This window comes from Neolamprologus multifasciatus, chromosome 12 (genome assembly GCF_963576455.1).
Source record: "Neolamprologus multifasciatus chromosome 12, fNeoMul1.2, whole genome shotgun sequence".
In the NCBI taxonomy this organism is placed as follows: Eukaryota; Metazoa; Chordata; class Actinopteri; order Cichliformes; family Cichlidae; genus Neolamprologus; species Neolamprologus multifasciatus.
Genome location: NC_140450.1, coordinates 14,703,666 through 14,725,171, shown reverse-complemented (window position 1 = coordinate 14,725,171; position 21,506 = coordinate 14,703,666). Strand labels below are relative to the sequence as shown.

General features: G+C 40.9%; 1 protein-coding gene across 2 annotated transcripts in view; it reads right to left on the bottom strand.

Moving 5' to 3' along the window:
- Nucleotides 1–21,506, bottom strand: part of pde4d (phosphodiesterase 4D, cAMP-specific) — a 198,318-nt gene that overhangs the window by 145,100 nt on the left and 31,712 nt on the right. The window contains exon 3 of one of the 2 annotated variants that reach the window (XM_085181358.1): nt 10,044–10,282. In XM_085181358.1, the coding sequence (XP_085037484.1) occupies nt 10,044–10,282 (239 nt within the window). Of the gene's footprint in view, nt 1–726; nt 10,283–21,506 lie in introns of those variants that run through there. The other variant, XM_085181357.1, reaches the window with a different exon arrangement.

Sequence of the window (21,506 nt, the reverse complement as noted above, 5' to 3'; positions counted from 1 at the left end):
GGAGCCCATCCCTCAAGACCCCTAAACACTATCCTTAGGATACAAGGAGGTTGCATATGTGTAATATATTTAGGATACATCACATATGAATAATTCCTGTGACCTTCCTTTGGTTAAAGCCTGCCTCTGATTCCCACAAGACTCTTGTCATTCTACACAATGACAATTGTGCCAAATATAGACCACCTAATTGATATTAACACAGAGAATGGCTTGTAACAACCAAAAAAAAAAAACTCCTTCACTTTGCATCGTTATTCTTGCTTTTCTTCTCTCCGGTATGACACATCTTTCTGACCCAAATGAAACATCTATGCGTAATCTTCCGTACTCTCTGTTATTAAAGCATATTTAAAAAGATACAAGTTATGGGATGAGGTGGTTTTATAATTGCCAAAGAGGGTTTATACCGATAAGACTGTGTCCGTTGTTTCTTTTTAACCCTTTAGCGCTGCACAGCATATAGCATATAGTTTATTCATCATCTTCTTCCTCGTTACAGCGCAGTAAATGTTTGGGACCTTATGTTACAAAAAAAGTGATGTAAAACAGAGGTCGAGCACCGTCTAAGCAGAAAGGTGTACTGTAACCTTCTCAAAGTTAGGACTAAATAAGAACCGAAACACTTCTTCGCTCAGTCAGCCACACAACGCCCATCTTCATCGAGGGGGAATTAAAAGGAAACAAGCCGAGGAAAAGCAGTTTCCTTTTATATTTTGTCCTTACCGTCGAAGACCTTGAAAGGACGACGGCCACGACATCCTTGATTTCTTCAGCCCGGGTCGGTGCCCCGTGTCCACTGCGTAAGTCCGGTCCATGTTCCTCGGGTTGAGGTATCTCTCGGTGTCCGAAAAACCTCTTTGTCTTACACGGTCGTTCTTGCGCACTACCAGCGCGTGGTGGAGCGGAGAGAGCGCTGCCTGATTCTGCTGCCTCCACAGATGTTTGGGCGCCTTTGCACTCACGCCGGTTCCGCTGCCGGCGACCAGAGGCGCCGTCCCCACTTTCCCACAGGCGGGATCCATCCTCCTCCCCACGCTGGTTATAAAATTGTTTTTTAAAAACTAAATCTACACTTTGGGAGCATTTAAGTTGAATGAGTCAGGAACGCTTACAGGAGGTTGACTAACAACTGCGAGTTCAGGTGTTTTGTTTTGGGGGGTTTTAATAAAAGAAAATCAAATAATACAAGTAATTAGACAACTTTGTTGTTTTGTTTTGCCTTTTTAGCTACCCTGGGTGCTTCACGTCCAGTTTTTGATTTTTAGCTCACGTAATGAGCTTAACTCCATCAACTTTATCGCTGACACCATGCGCAAACACACTGAAGCAGTGAGATAAAAACGAATCCATTTACGCATCACGAGGAAGACCTTTAAACTGCAGTTTTGGGGGTGTATCCCTGAGTAAAGCTACGAGAAAGAACTCTCAGGTCAGTCTGGTTTCCAAGTGCTCCCCACTTCCTCCGCACACGCCCATTTCTGCAAGGTGCTTGTATTGCTGCGGCAGTGCGAGATGTTCAGCACAGGATGGTCCAAACGGATGGTCTCCCCAAATGATGCAAACTTGTGCAAAACCAGTTCAAGGTAACTTGGCGCAGAGTTATGCGTAAAAGCTTCCGGACTTGACAACACTGTCTCCCGTCTTCATGTCCCCTGCAGGAAAAAAGCGGCGACAGGATATAGGGAACAGGATAATACATTAAACATGAGGGACCCACCCAAAGTACCTCCCCTAAAAACCTCCATGTTTGGAAAAAAAAGAAAGAAAATCAGGGGGTGGGATTGGGCAGAGCCACTATATCATATAATACCACTGAACCAGTTTTATGACACAATAGTCCAAATGAGATTTAGGTTTAATACACACACACACACACACACACACACACACACACACACACACACACACACACACACACACACACACAAAGAAACAGTTTTTGTGGAGATGCACTGGATGGAATGAGAAAATGAGAAGCATTTTTATAGCAGCTGACATTAAACACACTGCAGGTAAGACAAGTTCACCTTCACACTAATTAATGAAACCGTTCCTGTGATGTCCACAGGGTACAGGGGAGCGCAAACATCCAGCCACCTTGTTAAATCCCCCTCCCCCCACTCTCTTCTGTTTGTCTTCATTTTCAGGGAAAGGGGGACTATCAGGGAAGAGTGCTTTATTTCCTTCCTCTCCTCACACTTCCCTTGCAGCTCAAGCCCATTACTCAAGAAAATAACAGCGTGGGGAATGTCATCTCTCCAGTCTTAAGCGTAGAAATGTAATCTGAGAAACGAGGGGAGAGAAGACTGAAGTGGCGAGTAAGAGTATTGGTAACAGGACATTGGAAGGAGAATAAAGAGCACATGCCTGCCATGTATGCATACACAAGAAGCTCATGTGTTTGCTTTGTACGTCCAAGTTTACCTAATTAAGCCAACCAAACACCCTACAAACAACACGCACGGCAGAACCAAATACTCTACATACACTCTAGGAACTGACCTGAAACTTAAACCACAGGCTATAGCCATTTCATTTACTTTCCATTGCTTTGTTGCTAAACAGGGTCATAGGTATAAGAGTATCCCAACATGCATTTGGGGTCACCTTAAACAAACACAATACCGACTTAATAATAGGAAACCCTCTATAAAATGTTTCCCATTAATGTTGCAAACAGCTAACATCTATTGACACATAAATCTGTCAGTAGCCAGCACAGCCACGTGTAATCTTCTGCATGCTCTGTTATTAAAAATATTAAAAAAACTACAAGTTATAGGGCGGGGTGGTTTTAATTGTGAAAAGAGGGATTATATGCAATGCTGTAATGCTGATAACACTGTATCCTCGATTTCGTCTTCTCCGAGCTGCACATAGCAACATAAAACCTTTGGTCGATATAATGAAAATACTGACACAGCAGAACATTTTAAAGTCAAATAACTGCAACTGAATCCATGTTTATCCCAGCTGTCACTCTTGAAACATCTGTGACATTAACTGGCCGCCTGCTTGACCTCCTTCGTGAATGTTTGATGGACATTGTTTTTGGATGTTTTAGCAAAGTGGATCTTGTTCAGAAGAATTTTTGTATATTATTCTTTTATTTGTAAGATTTTTTTTTAGTAGCACAATGGATGAGTCAGACACACAAAGGTTTATTATAATGCTTAAAAGAGAAAAGGAGACAGGTAATTGTTATGCACTGTGACACATTTGGCACAAATTTGTTTTTGTATTAATAAAAAAAACTGTCTTCCATTAATATTAGTATATGAATTGAATGCTGCATGGCAATGGGTTTGTACTGTAATGTCCCTAACAAGAGAAATATGATTTCTTTTTCTTTTTACTGGTTTGCAAGCGAGGGTCTGATTGAGTGACAATTAGATGTGGAAACAATGTCCCCCTCTGGCCATCCACCTCAATAACCACACTGCGCCATTTCTGGCAATGGATACACACAGATCACGAGTGTTTAAATATCTTATATATGTTTTTATATATAAGTGCTCAAAAGTAAAGAAGTAAAATGACATGTTCTTGGACAAATGTTAGTGGGCTGTGAGTACAGGCCTTAATCTCACCTTCTTTGTTCTATTTCTGACAGTTTAGTCAGAAACACGCACGAGTAATCCACTGGAGGTCATTTTTCGAGCGCTCTGGTAGCTCCTTCTGTTTCTCCTCCTGCTGCTGGGTTGAATCCTTCTATAACCCTGCCCAGCTCTCCTCATATAAGAGCCTGTCTCATAGTATCACAGTATCTCCTCCACACTCTTGAGACTGTGGTTGGACAGCGACCCTCTTTAAGATCGCAAGCATGGGTGTGCCCTCCGAAAGGTAAGAGATGGACTACCTGTGCAACCTGAATGGGCTGCATGTACCATTTTTGAGGGCTATGTTGTGGTTGTCTCTCCAGTGTACCTGTTCACCTGCTTGGATTTCCACCAAAAGCAGGTGAAAGTAGTTTTTATCTCTGAAGTTTAACTGGTATACTGCGTTCCCTTCATTTTTTAGAGCACATTTAGAATCCTTAGTTTGTTTCACGTGTCACACCAATTTCCCCCCAATATGTGTTTCTTTTCTGTTCATGCTGAATTAAAACGCTAGGAGATAATAGGAACGGGATAAGTATAGTGCGGTCAATAATTAGTGATTACACCTGATTGCTCCAATACTGATCTTATTAGTACTGGAGGATTCTATCAGACACACTTTGCTGATTTACATTAAGTCGTTTTTTTAATCATGACAGGATTATCTAAGCTTCCTGTAATAACTATATTTAAAAAAATATAAAAAATATTTGCATTTAAATGTTTTTTTGGTTTTTTTTTTTTGGGGGGGGGGGGGGGGGAGTAAGTCAAGTTGCAGGCTTATGTTTCCTCACATACAGGAGAATGAACTCAATCAGTTCCTCGCAGTGAGCTGTACAGACTTTTAATGAAGGAAGAAAAGAACAGAACTGCTATTGGATTGTTATCAAGGGAGAGAAAGTGGAATCTCTCTCTGTCTGTGTGTGTGTGTGTGTGTGTGTGTGTGTATAAAATGAAAAATAAAGTGTTTATTTCCAGCAGATCTCTCACATAACACTCCAGAGATGACATTTTAGTGTCTGGAAAATCAATAGAGTGGTAGCTGATTTGATCCAGTATTGAGTTAATATCCAGCACTGATATTGTTCTGCTGTTCTCAGTTAATGTCTTTTAAGACTCTTTCTTTCTCATATTAATAAGTTAATTAATATGTTAGCTGGTGTTGAGCTCTTCTGTTGATTTGCTCCTAACATGTTGGGCTCATGTGCAAAAGAAATCCATGCACACTAATTTGTATTTAATGGAAACTGTATACAAAAGATGGGCCGAACTCCTGCAAAATAACACACAGATGCCTGACAATCAGGGCTAAGTAGCAGCTGAATAAAATTCTCACTGAGGCGTTCTTGGTAAGTCTGTTAATACAATCAGCCACACATTTGAAGCCATATTATTGGTCAGATGACTCAACAGAAACGCTTCAATAGGCACCAAACATGACAAAAAGTGAGAATCAAGAGCTCAGGTTGTTTTCTTCCTCTTGTTCCTCTTTCAGCTCCTCCCTTTAGGGGATCATCTGTCTTCAGCTCAACCGAACAGCATCCTCCTCAACCCTTTAAATGTCCTCCTTCGATACATCCGTGAATCTCTCCTGTGGTCTTTCTCTTTTCTCCTGACTGAGAGCTCCACATTCAGCACCCCCATCAAAAATTTTAACTCCTTCTACTCTGCCTCCACCTCGTCCCCCAGTCTTTTTGTTAGCATCACAGACACCAAACCATCATTTAAAGCTTCCCCTTCACTCTTTCTGCTATCCTTTTGTTATAAATCACCCCTCTGGACCCTGACTGCACCAAGGTCTTCACCTGTTTTGTGCACTGTCCAGTGCTTCGGATGTTTGACCCCAGGTATTTAAACTCATCTAACTTCATTATCTTTACTCCTTGGACAAAAACTCCAGTTCCAGCCACTGGAAGCAGTAGAAGTGAAACATCAGACAGCGATGGTCTAAAGCCCCCTGTAGCAGTATCCCCCTGTCAGTCAAAGTGGTGATAAACGGTTTGGTATTTGGATAGCACTTTTCCTCTCTGATTGAGCACAAAAACCTCACTCAGTCAATCACACACACATTCACACTTTATTCTATGCCTAAGCACCTTGTATAAAATGTAAGCACACACTCACAGTCCAATGAATACATCAGGAGAAATTCAGTATTTTGCCCAAGGATACCAAGTAGACAGACCCACTGTATCTTGTTAGCTGAGCTATTCAAAAAAAAAAAAAAACACCCTGTATATTTGTGATGAAGATAACATAAAGTCCAATGGGTCTATGATTCATTTTTGGAGGATGCATGAAGTAGCCCAGTTCAAGGAATTGCAGCTTTTGGCGCTTCTCTGGCAGCTTCATTTTTCAGCTCTGGAGATTGTTGGCTGTTATTTAAACTGAACAGGTTTTCATCCAGTATTTTCCACTGTTACATTATTTATAATATCAGCAAATCAGCTTCTCTTGGGATATTATAATAAGCATGTGTTTATATATTGTAAAGCTTTGGGGGGAACTCAGATTTTTTAGCTGTTATGCAGCAGGTAAATGCTGGTAGTCGTAGAAGAGAAGCAAAGACAAAAACACTGAAACGGCTTCATGAAAATCATTCTTTTATATTAATTGTGTGAGGGCATCTAATGGAAAGACAGCGCACCACTTTTTGACCATTTCATTAATATTGACAGTCTCATTTGGCAGCATACAAAGTTAATGTCACTAAATTTTACTAAAACACTGCAGTTGGAGCATTTCAAATGGCACGCCTTTCAACCCTAATGCTTCCCCACTGTATATTTCTTCCACGCTGCTGTGCTGAATTATGAATGAACGGAGCTCGAAGCAACATTAAGACATATGACCTTTGTTAAAACTCATCCCAGCATCCATTTCCTCCCTAAGCCTCTTTTTTTGTCTTTAATTGATCATTCTATGTTCAGTTATGAAAGGAGTCAAATTTACTGAATATGGGTTTAAAATAATGGATTACGATTCAGTCAAAGCTGAGTGACAATTAATCTTAAAAATAATCAGTAACATAATCGAAATGTTGACAAGCGTATAATATATTACACCACAAAACTCTGATCTAACATGTAACAGTATTTTTGGTACTGCTGGCAGATTAATTTAGAGAAAATGACAAAAAATGTTCCCCCTTTCATGTTCTCCTTAAGAAAAGTCTCATTGGGCAGCACAGAGAAGTCAATACAGCTACGTGAAGTAGAAAAAGAGATGACAAGCCCCCTCCTGCCTTGTCTTCTTAAAATAATCACTCAAACCACCTTTAAAAATACCAAATCCCTGTCTCACAAATGCAACACGCTTTTTAAAGAGTGGTCAGCAGCCCACACTTGGGAATAGTCTGCCCTTTTGTGAAGTTCAAATAAAAGGGATTTGACACTTTTTGGCATTATCACAGTGCCATAATAAATTATTCAGTATTGACTATGTTTCTGTATTATGGGTAGCAGTTTCTGCTGCTTATACAGTGCAGCTGACAATGTGTGACACATCAAGCTGCAGGCGACACTGCCAGAAACAAAGACAAAAATACACTGTATTTCCTACAATGAAGATGCTCTTGACATGTAACAGCAATTTTGAAGATAAAGAAAGCATTTCAGCGCTATTGTGAATCAGAGTTGCCTCAAAAATTGCTCTGCCTGCCTGAAAATGTAATTTAGACACAACTGAGTGTCACCAGCTTCTCACGCTTCCTTACAAAATAAGTCTACAAGTCAGCGGCACTGTCTTCTTGCTAAAGTGTGTTCACAGCACCCTATAACAAATTCCTCTATCTTAGGCTTAATAAGAGCTGCTCATTTCTCTGTCGGTTGTTCGTCGTTTGGAGTCAAACTTGCCAAAGAGAGAAAGGGAAAAGGACAAATCAGGGGAGCCAAGGGGAAAATCAGAGCAGGCCGATCCATTTACTTTCACATCTGGCACAGAATGAGCCACCGATATGCAGTTATGCAGGTAGCACAATGTGTGTGTGAAATACCGAGCTTTGTGAAGCATGCCAAGGCGATCAAAGATGAGTCATAGGAGTGCCACTTTCCCCTTGGGTTGATGAGTAGATTTGTCACGTTTCTAAGTGCAATACTAACCCAAGACAATGGGGATTTTCCACTGACAGATAGGTTTGACCACTGAAATTATATGCTTCTTCAAACTGCCTGAATATATTTCCTTTTCTCAGTTAAATTATGACTTCCCACTAGACCACTGGCTCTGATACAGAATGCTGTTTGGTACATTGTTCCTCTCTCCCCTCAGAGCAAGCTGGTTGGAGGCTTGGTGTTTGTCTGTGCCAAACCTCATTTCATCTGAGGCGCTCATTCTCCAACATTCTCCGGAGAGGCTGCGATTCTTTTCTTAGTTGTGGTGCAATCTTGTTTTCCAATCACTGAGAGGCTGCGAGGCTACACTACAGACTGTACAATATGTTAAAGAACAGAGGATAAAAATAAACGCCACCTAAAAGGACTCGGCGCACTACACAACAGATCAATCAAATCCACGGTTCAGTCCCTGCTTTTAACTTGTTTAGCATGTTTCATACGGTAAATTACATTCACTCTTTTAAGATTAGTGAGTGTCGGTGCTGACAAACAGAACTCTGTTAGACCTCTACATCTGATGAGTCACATTCTTAACAGCATGTAACTGACAGGAATAATTTAAATGCCAATGGTTTGCATGTTATTTATCCACTAAACAACAAGCACACTCTGCACTGCTGCCAAATCATGCTGTATTTGATTTCTTACCTTTCTGATTGTTTCTATTCATTTCGCTACGCCATGAAACTCAACTTAAAGACACCTTTAAGTTGAGAAGCAGAAGCAGGTAATCTATCATAATAAAGAGCTGTATTCATATCTTTAGTTTTTGTATCATCATAGTTATCATATTATCTAGTTAGGCTAAAATAATGTGACTGATCTGAAAGCTCATATTGTTGCTATGTTTAGTATACACGGGCATCTACAAAGTGAGAGTTGGCTGTCCAATGACAACCTTTTTCACTTTGATTGATGAACAAACCTCACTGCCAGCAGCTATTTTTAGCTACTTTTGTCTTCTGGGTTCTTTGCCTACATTATATGAGTCCTGTTTCACAGGAAGGACTTTAACTATGTCTGTCATTTGATTCTAAAATACAATAAAACGCTGTTTTTCCAAAGGAACCCTATGGTGGCTCAGTGGTTAGCAGTAACAGTAAGAAGATCCCGGGTTCAAAGCATCATCTGGCTGAGGCCTTTTCTGTGTGGAGTTTACATGGTCTCCGCATGTCTGTGTGGCTTCCTCCCAGAGTCCAAAGACATGGAGCACCCACATGTATTTAGTGGGTTAGGTTAACTGGTGATTCTAAATTACCCAAAGGTGTCAATGATTGTCTGTCTCTGCGCTAGCGCTATGTGCCCTGCATCTTTCCCTGTGGTAGCTGGGACAGGCTACTCCCTCCTCGTGACCTTCAATTGTAGAATAGATGGACTATTTTGCAAATAGTAGCTTGACAATTTCAGGGAAAAGTTGGATCTCTGTGTAAAACACACTAGAATCTCAAAATGTCTCGCCATCATTCGTTGCCATAACGACAGCATACACTTAAGCTGGCGTGAACTCAGTGGCGGTGCAAAAATTTGATTGCCTGTGTTCACCCACCATGATTTAACAATATTCCAAAGATTTTCCTCTTGGTTTTTCTCAGCCTTCAAGAGTCCCCACAAAAGTTCAGCTGGGTTGAGGTTGGGTGAGGAGTCGTCTTTGATCTTTGTGTCCTCGCCGTCCAGAGCATGAATCCTTCTCTGAAAAGATTTGATTTGTCTGACGGCTGAAGTGGTGCCATAAGCTCAGCCTGGGTAGACTTAGCTCATTGCAGGTGTACAACTCCAGAGAAGTGAAAACATCCTCAGACTTGTAAATAACAAACGCTTTATTTAATCAGTAAATAGTCATCTGTGAAATGTTGGTATTTCTTCACCTACCTGAAGAATTTGAGGTTGTAAGGCAGCGAGACTGCTGCTTGTCTTCTTCTGACAGCCCTTGTACTGACTCAGGTAATGTCTATGAGTGGGCAAAAACTTGTATGTACCTGCTGAAACCTATTTTTGTACCACATAAAAACCCTTTAGCAACCTTGATTATCTGAGTCTGAGGATAAATATTCCTGCCTTGTAGTGACAACTAAACATCTGATGCTACATGTGCATTTCTTTAGAGGTAAATATAGTTCCCTTAACTCACGGCATAAAGCTGTCAAGTTCCTAACTGAAGTATGAGTATTTTTCCAGGAACAGACTTTTAAGCATGAGTATTTAACGATCAGAGCTCAGCCACCAGTAAAGTTTGAACACATTGATTTCAAACTGTATGTAAAATGAAGTTACCTGGAGGACTTAAAAAGACACTTTTAAGAAAAGCAGCACACCCACATCGTCCTACCTGCTGGTATCAGCCGCGGTTATAGCAATGAGTGGCGGTGTGCGCAGTGGCAGTGTTGTGGGCCGTGGTGGGACTGTCACTGTGTCCGGCTCCGCCTTGCGATCACAGTAGTACTGCTCTGCCTGTCGAAAGGCTAAAGGGGGCAACTGGACTGTCCTGCAGGAAAGCCTCCGCACCATGAAGGGCTCCATGCAGGTGATTGGCCCCGGCTCTGGGGAGTCGGACGAGTCATCGGACACCTGGAGGGGGATGATAGAAAAGCAGGTAAATTAAAAATGCCTCACAGATAACAGATTTCATCCTAACGCCACTATGAAAAAAGAGGGAAAAGCAGGATCAGAAAGAAAGGGAAGACAGAGACTGAACTCCTGGTAGCAGCTTGGAGTAAAATGGCACTCGGGTGGTTTTGGTAAATACAGAATCCCTCTTTCTTTCCTTTATTTAAGGCGTGCAGTGTTTGGTTGGTAGTTATGTCCATCAAAGGGCATAAAAACCAATGTACTGTGTGTTTTAGGCTTCTGATGCCTCTCTTAGCACAATTTTGCCTTGTGCTCAAAGCCAAAGATTACTCCTGTCCAGAAAAGTCCATTAAAAGACATCTTACTCTCTCATCCTTCAATATGTGGCCAGACCATTCTGGTACAAGCTTTCACTTGACTGTTTATTGATGAAAAGCACAATCTGATAAAAAAAAAAAAAAAAAAAGAGAGAGAAAAAAAAGAAAAGAAAATCGGGCTTTTCTTGAGATCTAGGGCATCCTTAACTCTGACTTTTAAAAAATCTAATTTTATTAAGTACACTTTGCTAAACCTAAAACAGTCTAATACAACTGTCCTGCAATAGATCCTAATCCCTGACAGAGAGAGGGTGGGCAAAAATGATCAAATTTCCAGTCAGTATAACGCAATAACCAACAAACTACAGCCTCTAAAATTATCATAAAGTTGAACCATCGGCTCTTTTAGCAGTTTTTATAAAAACTGATTACACTGATTTTTTTACAAGTCTCTCAGACGCCATAGCTTTTAAAAAGTTCAGTTCAGTTTTATTCATTTTGTGTTCATTTGCAGTCTTCTCTCAGGGCAATTTACATTACTTGCTTACTTTCTCACAATATCATAAAGACTCAAACTCTCTTTTAACAGGAAAAAACCCCTTTGAGAATCAGACTTAACATTTTAAAAGAGGAAAAGCGGCTGCCATAACAAAGGTGTCCCCAGTAGACCTGCCACTCCACACTGCCCATGTAAATAGGGAGAATATATCTCGGTACTCCTTGTTAGATTTTCCATGTGGATAAAATGCTAACTAGCTGCGCTTTAAAGTTAAAGCATGTTTATTGAAGGGTGGTGTTTACATCTGTGCAAACAGTAGTTTTATAATTATAGGGAAAGTGCAGGTGTATTAATGGTTGCTTGACTAACTTAGGGGAGGTTCTGCTTTTGTGTGTGCTTCTCACAGTCATCGCTCACTCAAAACGCTAACAGAAGTGAGCTTTCAGAAATTCCATCAGTGCTTTTTCAACTGTGACAAGTGTGAAAAAAAAAGGTCCCCAGGTCATTTGTGAAAAGCATCGCTCAGGTCACCTTTTTTATCTTTCAGTTCACTTCAAGACACAATACGTGACTCGTTCAGGGCCCCAGCGATGGGCTATTTCTCAAGAAGTGATGGCAAAACAGAAATACAGTGGCTCGCAAAAGTAATCAGCCCCCTTGAACTTTCCCACATTTTTTTCACATTACATCCACAAACATGAATCAGTCTTATTGGAATTCCACGTGAAACACCAATACAAAGTGGTGTACACATGAGAAGTGGAACGAAAATCATACATGATTCCAAACATTTTTTACACATAAATAACTGAAAGTGGGGTGTGCGTAATTATTCAGCCCCCTAAGTCATTACTTTGTAGAGACACCTTTTGCTGCAATTACAGCTGCCAGTCTTTTAGGGTACGTCTCTACCAGCTTGCACATCTAGAGACTGAAATCCTTGCTATTCTTTTTTGCAAAACAGCTCCAGCTCAGTCAGATTAGATGGACAGCGTTTGTGAACAGCAGTTTTCAGATCTTGCCACAGATTCTCGATTGGATTTAGATCTGGACTTTGACTGGGCCATTCTAACACATGGATGTGTTTGTTTTAAACCATTCCATTGTTGCCCTGGCTTTATGTTTAGGGTCGTTGTCCTGCTGGAAGGTGAACCTCTGCCCCAGTCTCAAGTCTTTTGCAGACTCCCAGAGGTTTTCTTCCAAGATTTCCCTGTATTTGGCTCCATCCATCTTCCCATCAACTCTGACCAGCTTCCCTGTCCCTGCTGAAGAGAAACACCCCCAGAGCATGATGCTGCCACCACCATATTTGACAGTGGGGATGGTGTGTTCAGAGTGATGTGCAGTGTTAGTTTTCCACCACACATAGCCTTTTGCATTTTGCCCAGAAAGTTCCATTTTGGTCCCATCTGACCAGAGCACCTTCTTCCACATGTTTGCTGTGTCCCCCACATGGCTTGTGGCAAACTGTAAACGGGACTTCTTATGGTTTTCTGTTAACAATGGCTTTCTTCTTGCCACTCTTCCATAAAGGCCAACTTTGTGCAGTGCACGACTAATAGTTGTCCTATGGACAGATTCCCCCACCTGAGCTGTAGATCTCTGCAGCTCGTCCAGAGTCACCATGGGCCTCTTGTCTGCATATTTGATCAGCGCTCTCCTTGTTCGGCCTGTGAGTTTAAGTGGACGGCCGTGTCTTGGTAGGTTTACAGTTGTGCCATACTCCTTCCATTTCTGAATGATCGCTTGAAAAGTGCTCCGTGGGATGTTCAAGGCTTGGGAAATCTTTTTGTAGCCTAAGCCTGCTTTAAATTTCTCAATAACTTTATCCCTGACCTGTCTGGTGTGTTCTTTGGACTTCATGGTGTTGTTGCTCCCAATATTCTCTTAGACAACCTCTGAGGCCGTCACAGAGCAGCTGTATTTGTACTGACATTAGATTACACACAGGCGCACTCTGTCTAGGCAGGCAATGTCTATGGGCAACTGACTGCACTCAGACCAAAGGGGGCTGAATAATTACACACACCCCACTTTGCAGTTATTTATTTGTAAAAAATGTTTGGAATCATGTATGATTTTGTTCCACTTCTCACGTGTACACCACTTTGTATTGGTCTTTCACGTGGAATTCCAATAAAATTGATTAATGTTTGTGGCTGTAATGTGACAAAATGTGGAAAAGTTCATGTGGCCCGAATACTTTTGCAAGCCACTGTAATACTGAACCAACATTTGTCAACCAAATTCATAAATATGCCAAGTCCTTAAAGCCAGCTTAGATCTGTTGCCTGTGTTTTTATTGTATTTTTTATTGGAGGGTTAAATATCTCCTGTGAGTCTGCGTAAACTAGCCTGTGGATATTTATCAAATATTATTTATCAATTTATCAAAATTAACACCGCAACCTGCAGTCCAATTTGTTTAGTTAAATAGTGCTCACTTTCTACTGTGAGTGACCTCCTGTTACACACAAACCAGGACTCATCGGTCGGGTGTCTGTTTTCATATAACGCTTCTGTGTTCTGCGTAAAAAAAAAAAAAGAAGTATACATTTGAATGCATCAGAATGATTAATTTATCCACCACAAACTTCTGAAAATTGTTTTCTTAGTTCAGTATTAAACATAACAGGTAAAAAAAAATTGCTTTCTCTGAAACCTAAAAAAACCCCATGATGGTAAGTTATAATTACAAAAAATCTAACAAAAATCAAGACTGATTAAATACAATGAAACAATTTCTGAAGGGCAATCTGTTGGATTTAACAAATGTTCAAATAGGAAGTTGCTCGCTTAAGAAATAGAGGAAGCTCAAAGTGAAAATGACATAGCACATGGGTTCAAGACAGAAGGGAAAAAAAGAACTGATAAGAAGTTCAGCGGGGGGCAAGAGCTATCTGAAAGACTGTGTGTGTCTGTGGTGAGACAAAGTGAGAGGGGAAAGAAAGTCATTTACAGCAGCAAGCTAACCTAGAGGAAACACATCAGGTGGTCACTGTGCCATTAAGGAGTTACCAGAAAAGTTGATTCTACTGCTTTGATGGCAGCAGCAGAGCCTCTGTTTTAAAAACAGAACTGTTTTAACCTCCTAGGACCTGCCGTCCACATATGTGGACATCACATTTTGGGTTATTTAGACCAAAATACTCAATTTTGCTCTACATGGGCCTGATATCCATTTACGAGGACATTATACTGCTACTGTTATATCAAAAATTTAAATGAATATCCTCATTTGTGGCTGTCATTTTTCTTAAAAACAAAAATAAGGTAAAATAAAAATCTGGTAATTCTTTGTTTTTACATTCATCGGGTCCCAATATGCCCAAATATCAAAGAGAAATTAAAAATGTCGTGGAAGAGTTCGGGTCTTAGGAGGTTAAGCAAGCTTTCCTGCATTAGAGCCCATTTTCTCGACAAATCATGCAAATTCCTTTTTTAAATAATATTACTATCAATTTTGGGTGGCACAGCTGCAGCGGTTAGCACCATCATCGGCTATATTAGAGTTTAGCAGAATAAGCCTTGAACACAAAGCACGACCACTGAAGAAGTTTGAATTCTTCTTAGGTACGCTCTCCTCATGGACAGGAAGGAGGCGATCAGTTATTTGTGTATTGAGTGACTCCAGGACAATCTTTGATACACGACACACTTGATTGCACACACATATACACACACGCGCAAAGTGGGTTTGTGAGGTGGCATGATAAATCAAGGCTCATTCTGTGCCATTAATCTTACAGCAACCACAGAGAGTTTTTGCTCTGCATGAATAACAAGGGTTTCCTATTAAAGTAAGGGTCAACCATTATTCTTTTACAGGAGATTACTCCCTACTTTACAAGCCTTTAAAGTGAACGTGACTTTTCATTCATCTTCCATAGCGACAAAATTAACTAATAATAATGCTCATTAGCTGATTTTATACTTTAATTATGAAAATTTCCGCACAGGTTTGCTGCTAATCAAACAATTAACACGACCAGCAGACCAGGAGCTTTTTGTAGCACCCATGGGGACTAAGACCTGAGGCGAGTTACCCATTTTGTCAACTCAATAAATTACACCTACTTAAAATAATTCAGCTGTCGAGGTCCTTATTCACACCATGTATTCCTGGTGTTCTTCCCTTCCTCGTGTCTCCTCTGCCCTCTGTATATTTCTCTTTTCGGTTTGGCATCCTTCTCGTCCTCTACGGCTGCGGTCAAACTGGATGCACACTGCCATCCTTTCATAAAAGCTGGCACTGTGCAGCCTATGCTTACTGAGATAGGAAAGGAAGCTTAACAGCACCTTTATTTAGCATTTAGAAAATGTGACTAGCGCTAATCATGGCTTCTACTTTAGATACTTCCAGGCCCTTTCACTCTGTAAGGAGCTTTCCTTAGCAAAAAGAAAAAAAAGACTATCTGACTTCTTTTGATTGATGATCAAAAGAACCCAGCAGCACATCAGGCCCAGATTTCCACCCACTCTAGGCTAGTTTGTTCACTTAGCACAGTCCAGTGCCCCTTTGTGTGTTTGCCTGCTTGCTCATAATGTTAGGAGGCAGAAGGAGATAGAGATAAACTAACTCTGTATTTCTATCATGGTCTCTGTTTTGAGTTTTGGGATGTTTTGGGGTTTCACTGGTTTTGTTATGTTTGATTATTCTTGGTTCTATATTCTATATTGTCTCCCTGGTTATGTGTTTTTTGGTTACTTTCCCATCTTATTTTTTATAGTCATCTCGTGTGTGTTTTGTTTTGCGTCCCCTGTCTCACCGGTTGGATTCTGTTCAGCTGTTTTCCCCGGTGTCTCCACTCTGCTTTAATCTCCTTGTGTTTATTTAGTTTTAGTTTGCTTCTGTTCTTTGTTGTATTCTCCCTCAGGGTTGGATCCTCCTTTGCAGTTTGTGTTCCTTTAAGATTACTCAGTGTTTGGTTTCCTAGCTTTTTGGACCTGGATTAATTTGTACTTTGAGTAACTTCTGCAATAAAGCTGTCTTTTAGTTTAAACTTGGTTTTCGAGTCCTGTGTTTGGATTCAGTTCCTGCCCATTACACAGCCAGCATCTACCTGCACGCAACCTTAGCCTTATGCTTTCTGAGCTACAACACAACATGTGACAGAGGGCATAAAAGGACATACATGTTTATGTGATGTTGCAGCAATCTTAGGGCTAATATCAAAGTTAGGGTTGGCATAAAAAGTCATCTTATTACCTAAACAGCTGCTTACTGGCCACTTAATCTTTCCCTTCCTTCACGCTACTCAGCCCTGCCTCTCCAGCCACTAGCTTGACTGCCACTCCATCCTCTCATCCACACTCACTCTCTTCCCTACGTCCCCGCTCTGCCCACTCCACCAGCCTTCCTCCTCAGCCCCACTAAGCCACCAGCTCTCCCCGGCCTCTGCCTGTACTCACCACTACCTTCCCTCCATTACCTCACGGCTTCAAAGAAGCTGCTGCCGTTTGAACTTTTAGTCTGTGTCCTGCATCTGGGTTTGACACCCCCCCCCCCCCCCCCCCCCCCCACACACACACACACACACACTTTTTCTCCCTCTGATTGCAAATGTAATAACAGAACGCTCAAAAACACATGTTCACCTTTCAACTACGAAAAGTAAATTTTCCAAGCAGATCGCTCTAAAGCATTACATGCATATTACCCCAGAATAACCTTTCAGGTCAGTGACTCGTGTGTATGTGTGTGTGGTTGATTCCCCTCTCCACCTCTGTCGTGACTGTTCTGCCTCACCCTCCAGTGTACCGCGCAAACACCTCACCCTCCCACCCTCCATGCTTGCATTAATCAAGATGCCAATCTTCATCCGTGAAGCTATTGAGCCTTTCATTCCTACATAATTACCTGTATTAGACTCGTTGCCACAGACGGTCGCTTGCAGTGGGAAACGAGGGGAGCTGGCATGCTTAACCTTCACTTTTCTGCAGGCTAAATGTAAAGCAGGCTCAAATTAATCAATGGGGTCCAAGCAGGATTAACCATTCCTCCAACAGTACATCCAGAGTCCTTTAAGCAATTTATGTAATAGTCATTCAGTCTTTTGTCAAAGCGATACAGGCTAGTGCTATTATATTTGCACTTGCACTTTAAGTAATATGCTTCAGCCCTATTGTAGTGCTCTATCAGAGTCCTGTGAATTTAAATCCCTTTGATTCATATTTGGGTTTTTTTTGTTTTTTTATTTGACATGCTGTCACTAATGTCTACAACAAGCATCTAAAAGACCGTTAATCTTCATCATGACAGTGTAATCAGACAAGCAGACAAATACTGAGAAAAGAAACATGAAACAAAATAACGTTTAAATTATAAACAAAGGAAGACGAGAAATTCAAAGTAAAACTGGAGGGCACATGAGTGATCACAATGATTTCAGTGTAATTAAGAAGCCATGGGTGAGAGGTAGTATAAAAGTGACTGAGGTTATGAGACTTTTGAAACGTGTGTGCGTGATTATGGACACAGTACTTCATTTTCAGTCACTTGTGCTGTCTCTCCTGATGCCTGAAGTGGCTCTTTATGATAAGTGGGATCACTGAAAGGTTAATTGGTCTGCTGTGACTCTCCTGGGTTCTCTGCACACTTCATATGCCAACCCAATGATGGTCAAGTCGAAATACGTGAATGTGAAAATCAGTGAACAGTTTCTGGTAAACAACCAAGATGTACCAGGTTTTTAATTCATTCTTTAGGAAACAGTGAAGGTGATGAGGGGTCTGATAGCAAATACATAATGAAGAGAACTGATTTGCCACTAACACTATCGCTACTCCATCCTTCAGTTCTCTCAGGGAGTTAATAACAAGAGCGGTGGCAGAAAAGCAGCACATACTCAATAGTAAATTTGACACAGTCTAGGCAGAAAGTTAGCACATAAATCCATGTGTAACAGCTGTGCTCTTGGAAAGGTGTGTATCTAAAAGTCCAATCAAACATCAAAGATGTTTGTCCCAGCCAAAAGTTAAAATCAGTCAATATAAAACTCACTAACCACTTTATCAGGTACAGCTGTTCAGCTGTTAAACTAAATATCTAATGAGCCAGTCACATGGAAGCAAGCATTTAGGTGTGTAGACACGGTTAAGATGACTTTTAAAGCTAAAACTGAGCATGAGAATGGGAAGGAAAGGCGATTTAAGTGAGTTTGAATGTGGCATGTTGGTGACAGACAGGCTGGTCTAAGTATTTCATAAACCGCTGATCTACTGGGACTTTCCCACACAGCCACTACTACAGTTTACAGAGCATGTTCCAAAAAAGAGGAACTATCCACTGAGCAACGGTTCTCTGGGTGAAAATGCCTTGTTGATGCCAGAGATCAGAGGAGCGTGGTCAGACTGCTTTGAGCTGGCAACAGTAACTGAAATAGTAACCCACTTATTACAACAAAATTTTGCAAAAGAGCATCTCTGAATGCACAATGTATCAATCCTCAAAGCAGGTGAGCTACAGCAGTACAAAACCCCACCCGGTGCCTCCTTTCAGCTGAGAACAGAAAACAAGAGCTTCATTAGAACCAGACAGTAAAAGACTAGTCTGTCTGGTCTGATGAGTCTCAATTTCTGCCTTGACATTCAGATGGTAGGGTCAGAATTTGGCAAAAACAACATGAAAGCATGGAGTCTGCCTTCTATCAACGCTTCAGGCTAGTGGTATAACGGTGTGGGGGATATTTTATAGGTGCACTTCAGGCCTCTTAGTACCAAGTGAACATCAGCCTACCTGATTATCACTGATGACCATGTCCATCTCTTTATGACAAGTGTACCCATCTTTTGATGGCTGCTTCCAGCAGGAAATACACCGTATCACAAAGCTCAAATCAAACTATTTTTTTGAAGATGACACTCTACTCAAATGGCCTCCGCAGTCACCAGAGCTCATTCCAAAAGAGCACCTTTGGGATTTATTGGAACAGGAGATTCAAATCCTGGACAACAAATCTGAAGCATTTATGTGATGCTATTGTGTCAATATGGAGCAAAATCTCTGAGGAGTGTTTCCAGGACCTTGATAAAGCTAACACAAAGAATTCTGCAGGCACAAAGGGTACCTAACAAAGTGTTCAATAAGTGTATATAAGCCTATTATACTACAGAAGTAACTTTGAGTTTTTTGAGTTTCAACCATGTGGTGGCACTTAACTAAATTACAGTTATCCCCACCTCCCTATTTATTTGGATAGAGGATTGGTAAAACTACAGCTTAAATGCAGTTATATCAGCATGGTTACATGTTCAGGTGTTTTGAATTTCCATAGTTGGCAAATTTACTTTCTTTCATAAACTATAAGAAAAAAAAAACTCCCCTTCAGAGAAACTCTTAGAAATACTTATATTTTATCAGCCCAATTCAGCCTCGCGACAAAGTAACATGCTCCCTACTTCTTGCTAGTAAAAGTACTTAATTCACTTAATTTGGTTTTGGTGACAGAGGGAGTAGAAAAATCAATACAAAACGGGTCATATTCCAACTTGAGCCCTAAGCTTACATCTGACAGAGGAGCTATCTGCAAGAAACAGAGGAAATGTTCATCCAGTCTGATGCTTTGACCACACAGGTGCATCAGTATGTATCACCAAGGGAAATCCCTCCAGCTGGGTAATCTGGATACCAATCAACATCCTGTGCAATATAGTTGAGAATACACAGCTCGCACTCTGCTTTGATTTTATGCTTTTTTATTATGGAAATGATCAAAAATGCATGTGAATTGAAATTTATCTAACAAAAAAGAGAAAAATTCATCTTTTCTGCAGGATGTTGATGCCTTTGATGACGACTATTGATGTGAGTCTTCTTAGATATGCAGGTGGCTCAATTTTGGCACTATTCAGTTATTTTGCACACACGCAGATCTCATTTATTCACGTAAGGATAGCCACATACTCTCATTTAATATCATTTCCTTCATGCTAATTCTGTCTTCTTCCTGTCTTTTCCTCTGGCGCTGTGAATAAGTCAGATGATACGGACTTTTTATCACTGCTACATATTAGTAATGGTCCTGCTGCACATCAAACGTTACACATTTCCATGCAGTTCAGATTTCTAGTAACATCACTGAGGATTCAAACTGTTCCTCCCCCTTTCGTGTGCATAATTTATTAATTAATACATGTCAATTAGGCCACAGCGAACAGGAAGCCATCCCTTTTTCATAAACAGAATTTTTCATTAGGCTCCCTTTTTTTTATTGGTTGACCTTTTTGGGGGATTAAGACGAAACAAAAAAACAGTTGGCTTGGCTTTTGTAGAAACAGCTGAAAGTGGTATCTAAACAGGCCTTTTTCTCTTTTTTTTTTGTGGATTTAGTTTGCTTTGCATCTGTTCCTTGATGCTGCTTTCTTTGTCTTCCTGCAACACCATCTGCAGAAAGTGTCTGAGCATTGCCGAAGGCAAACTGAAGGCCATTTCCTTATTTTCTCTATTAAAAGAAAAGAAGAAGATGAAGAAGCCATTACCTTTTCAGCTTCCGATGTCAGTTTATTAATATTTCATTTGACAGTCAAGAACTAAAAAGGGTCACTCACGTGTGGAACGATGTGTGCTAAAATAACAGGTGTGTGATCTTGAATCGGGTCGCAGAGCTGTCGGCACTTTAGGTCGTCAGCAGAGTGGCTTTGCTATAAGCTACTTAACAAAGCGGCTGTGATCAGCAGCTGGAATAAAATACAGGGTTGCACCATTACAATTTGAAGCCCGAGGTAGCCTGCACTGTACTCAGTATGTGCAACCCCTCATCTTCAGTCACATCATTCATCTCTGTGCTCAGAATTTAGCAATTGGTTTTTATCGGAGAATAAATCTTAAATGGATTCTGGGTGAAGCCCAGAGGGGAATGAGAGAAGTCTCAGAAGTGGGAAGAACTTAACACAAACGGAGGAAGAGAGCAGGGGACTGAGAGAGGAGATGAAGGAAGAGCGATACCTGCAGAAGATGCAGTAAATCTCCTGGTTAAAAAAACAAACAAATAAACAAAAAAAGCCGTTAAGTTCAAATTTATCTGAAAGCATAGCGAGCTTTCAGGAAGTCACCAACACATTTGAAGCAAAGAACAGAAAGGTTTTATCTGCTCTGTCTCTGAATGCAGAATGCATACTGTTTGCAACCGCGTCTATTTTGGACACTGTAATAGCCACAGCTTCCAGCATGTTACTCTTCAATATGAAAGATTCACTTACAGGTTTGTCTGCTCGGTAAAAGGGTCGCTGTAACAACGCAGGTTTATATTTGGCTCCATGGTGAGAATTACCGGCATTTACAACCAGGTGTGTTTTTACTGCTTGGCCTAGTGGTTAATGTAGCTGTAAAACACAGCATCCCGTGGGGTAATAAAAATTAACTTCAGTTCATATTCCACAGCACACAGCAATCACAGCAGTTTTTCCT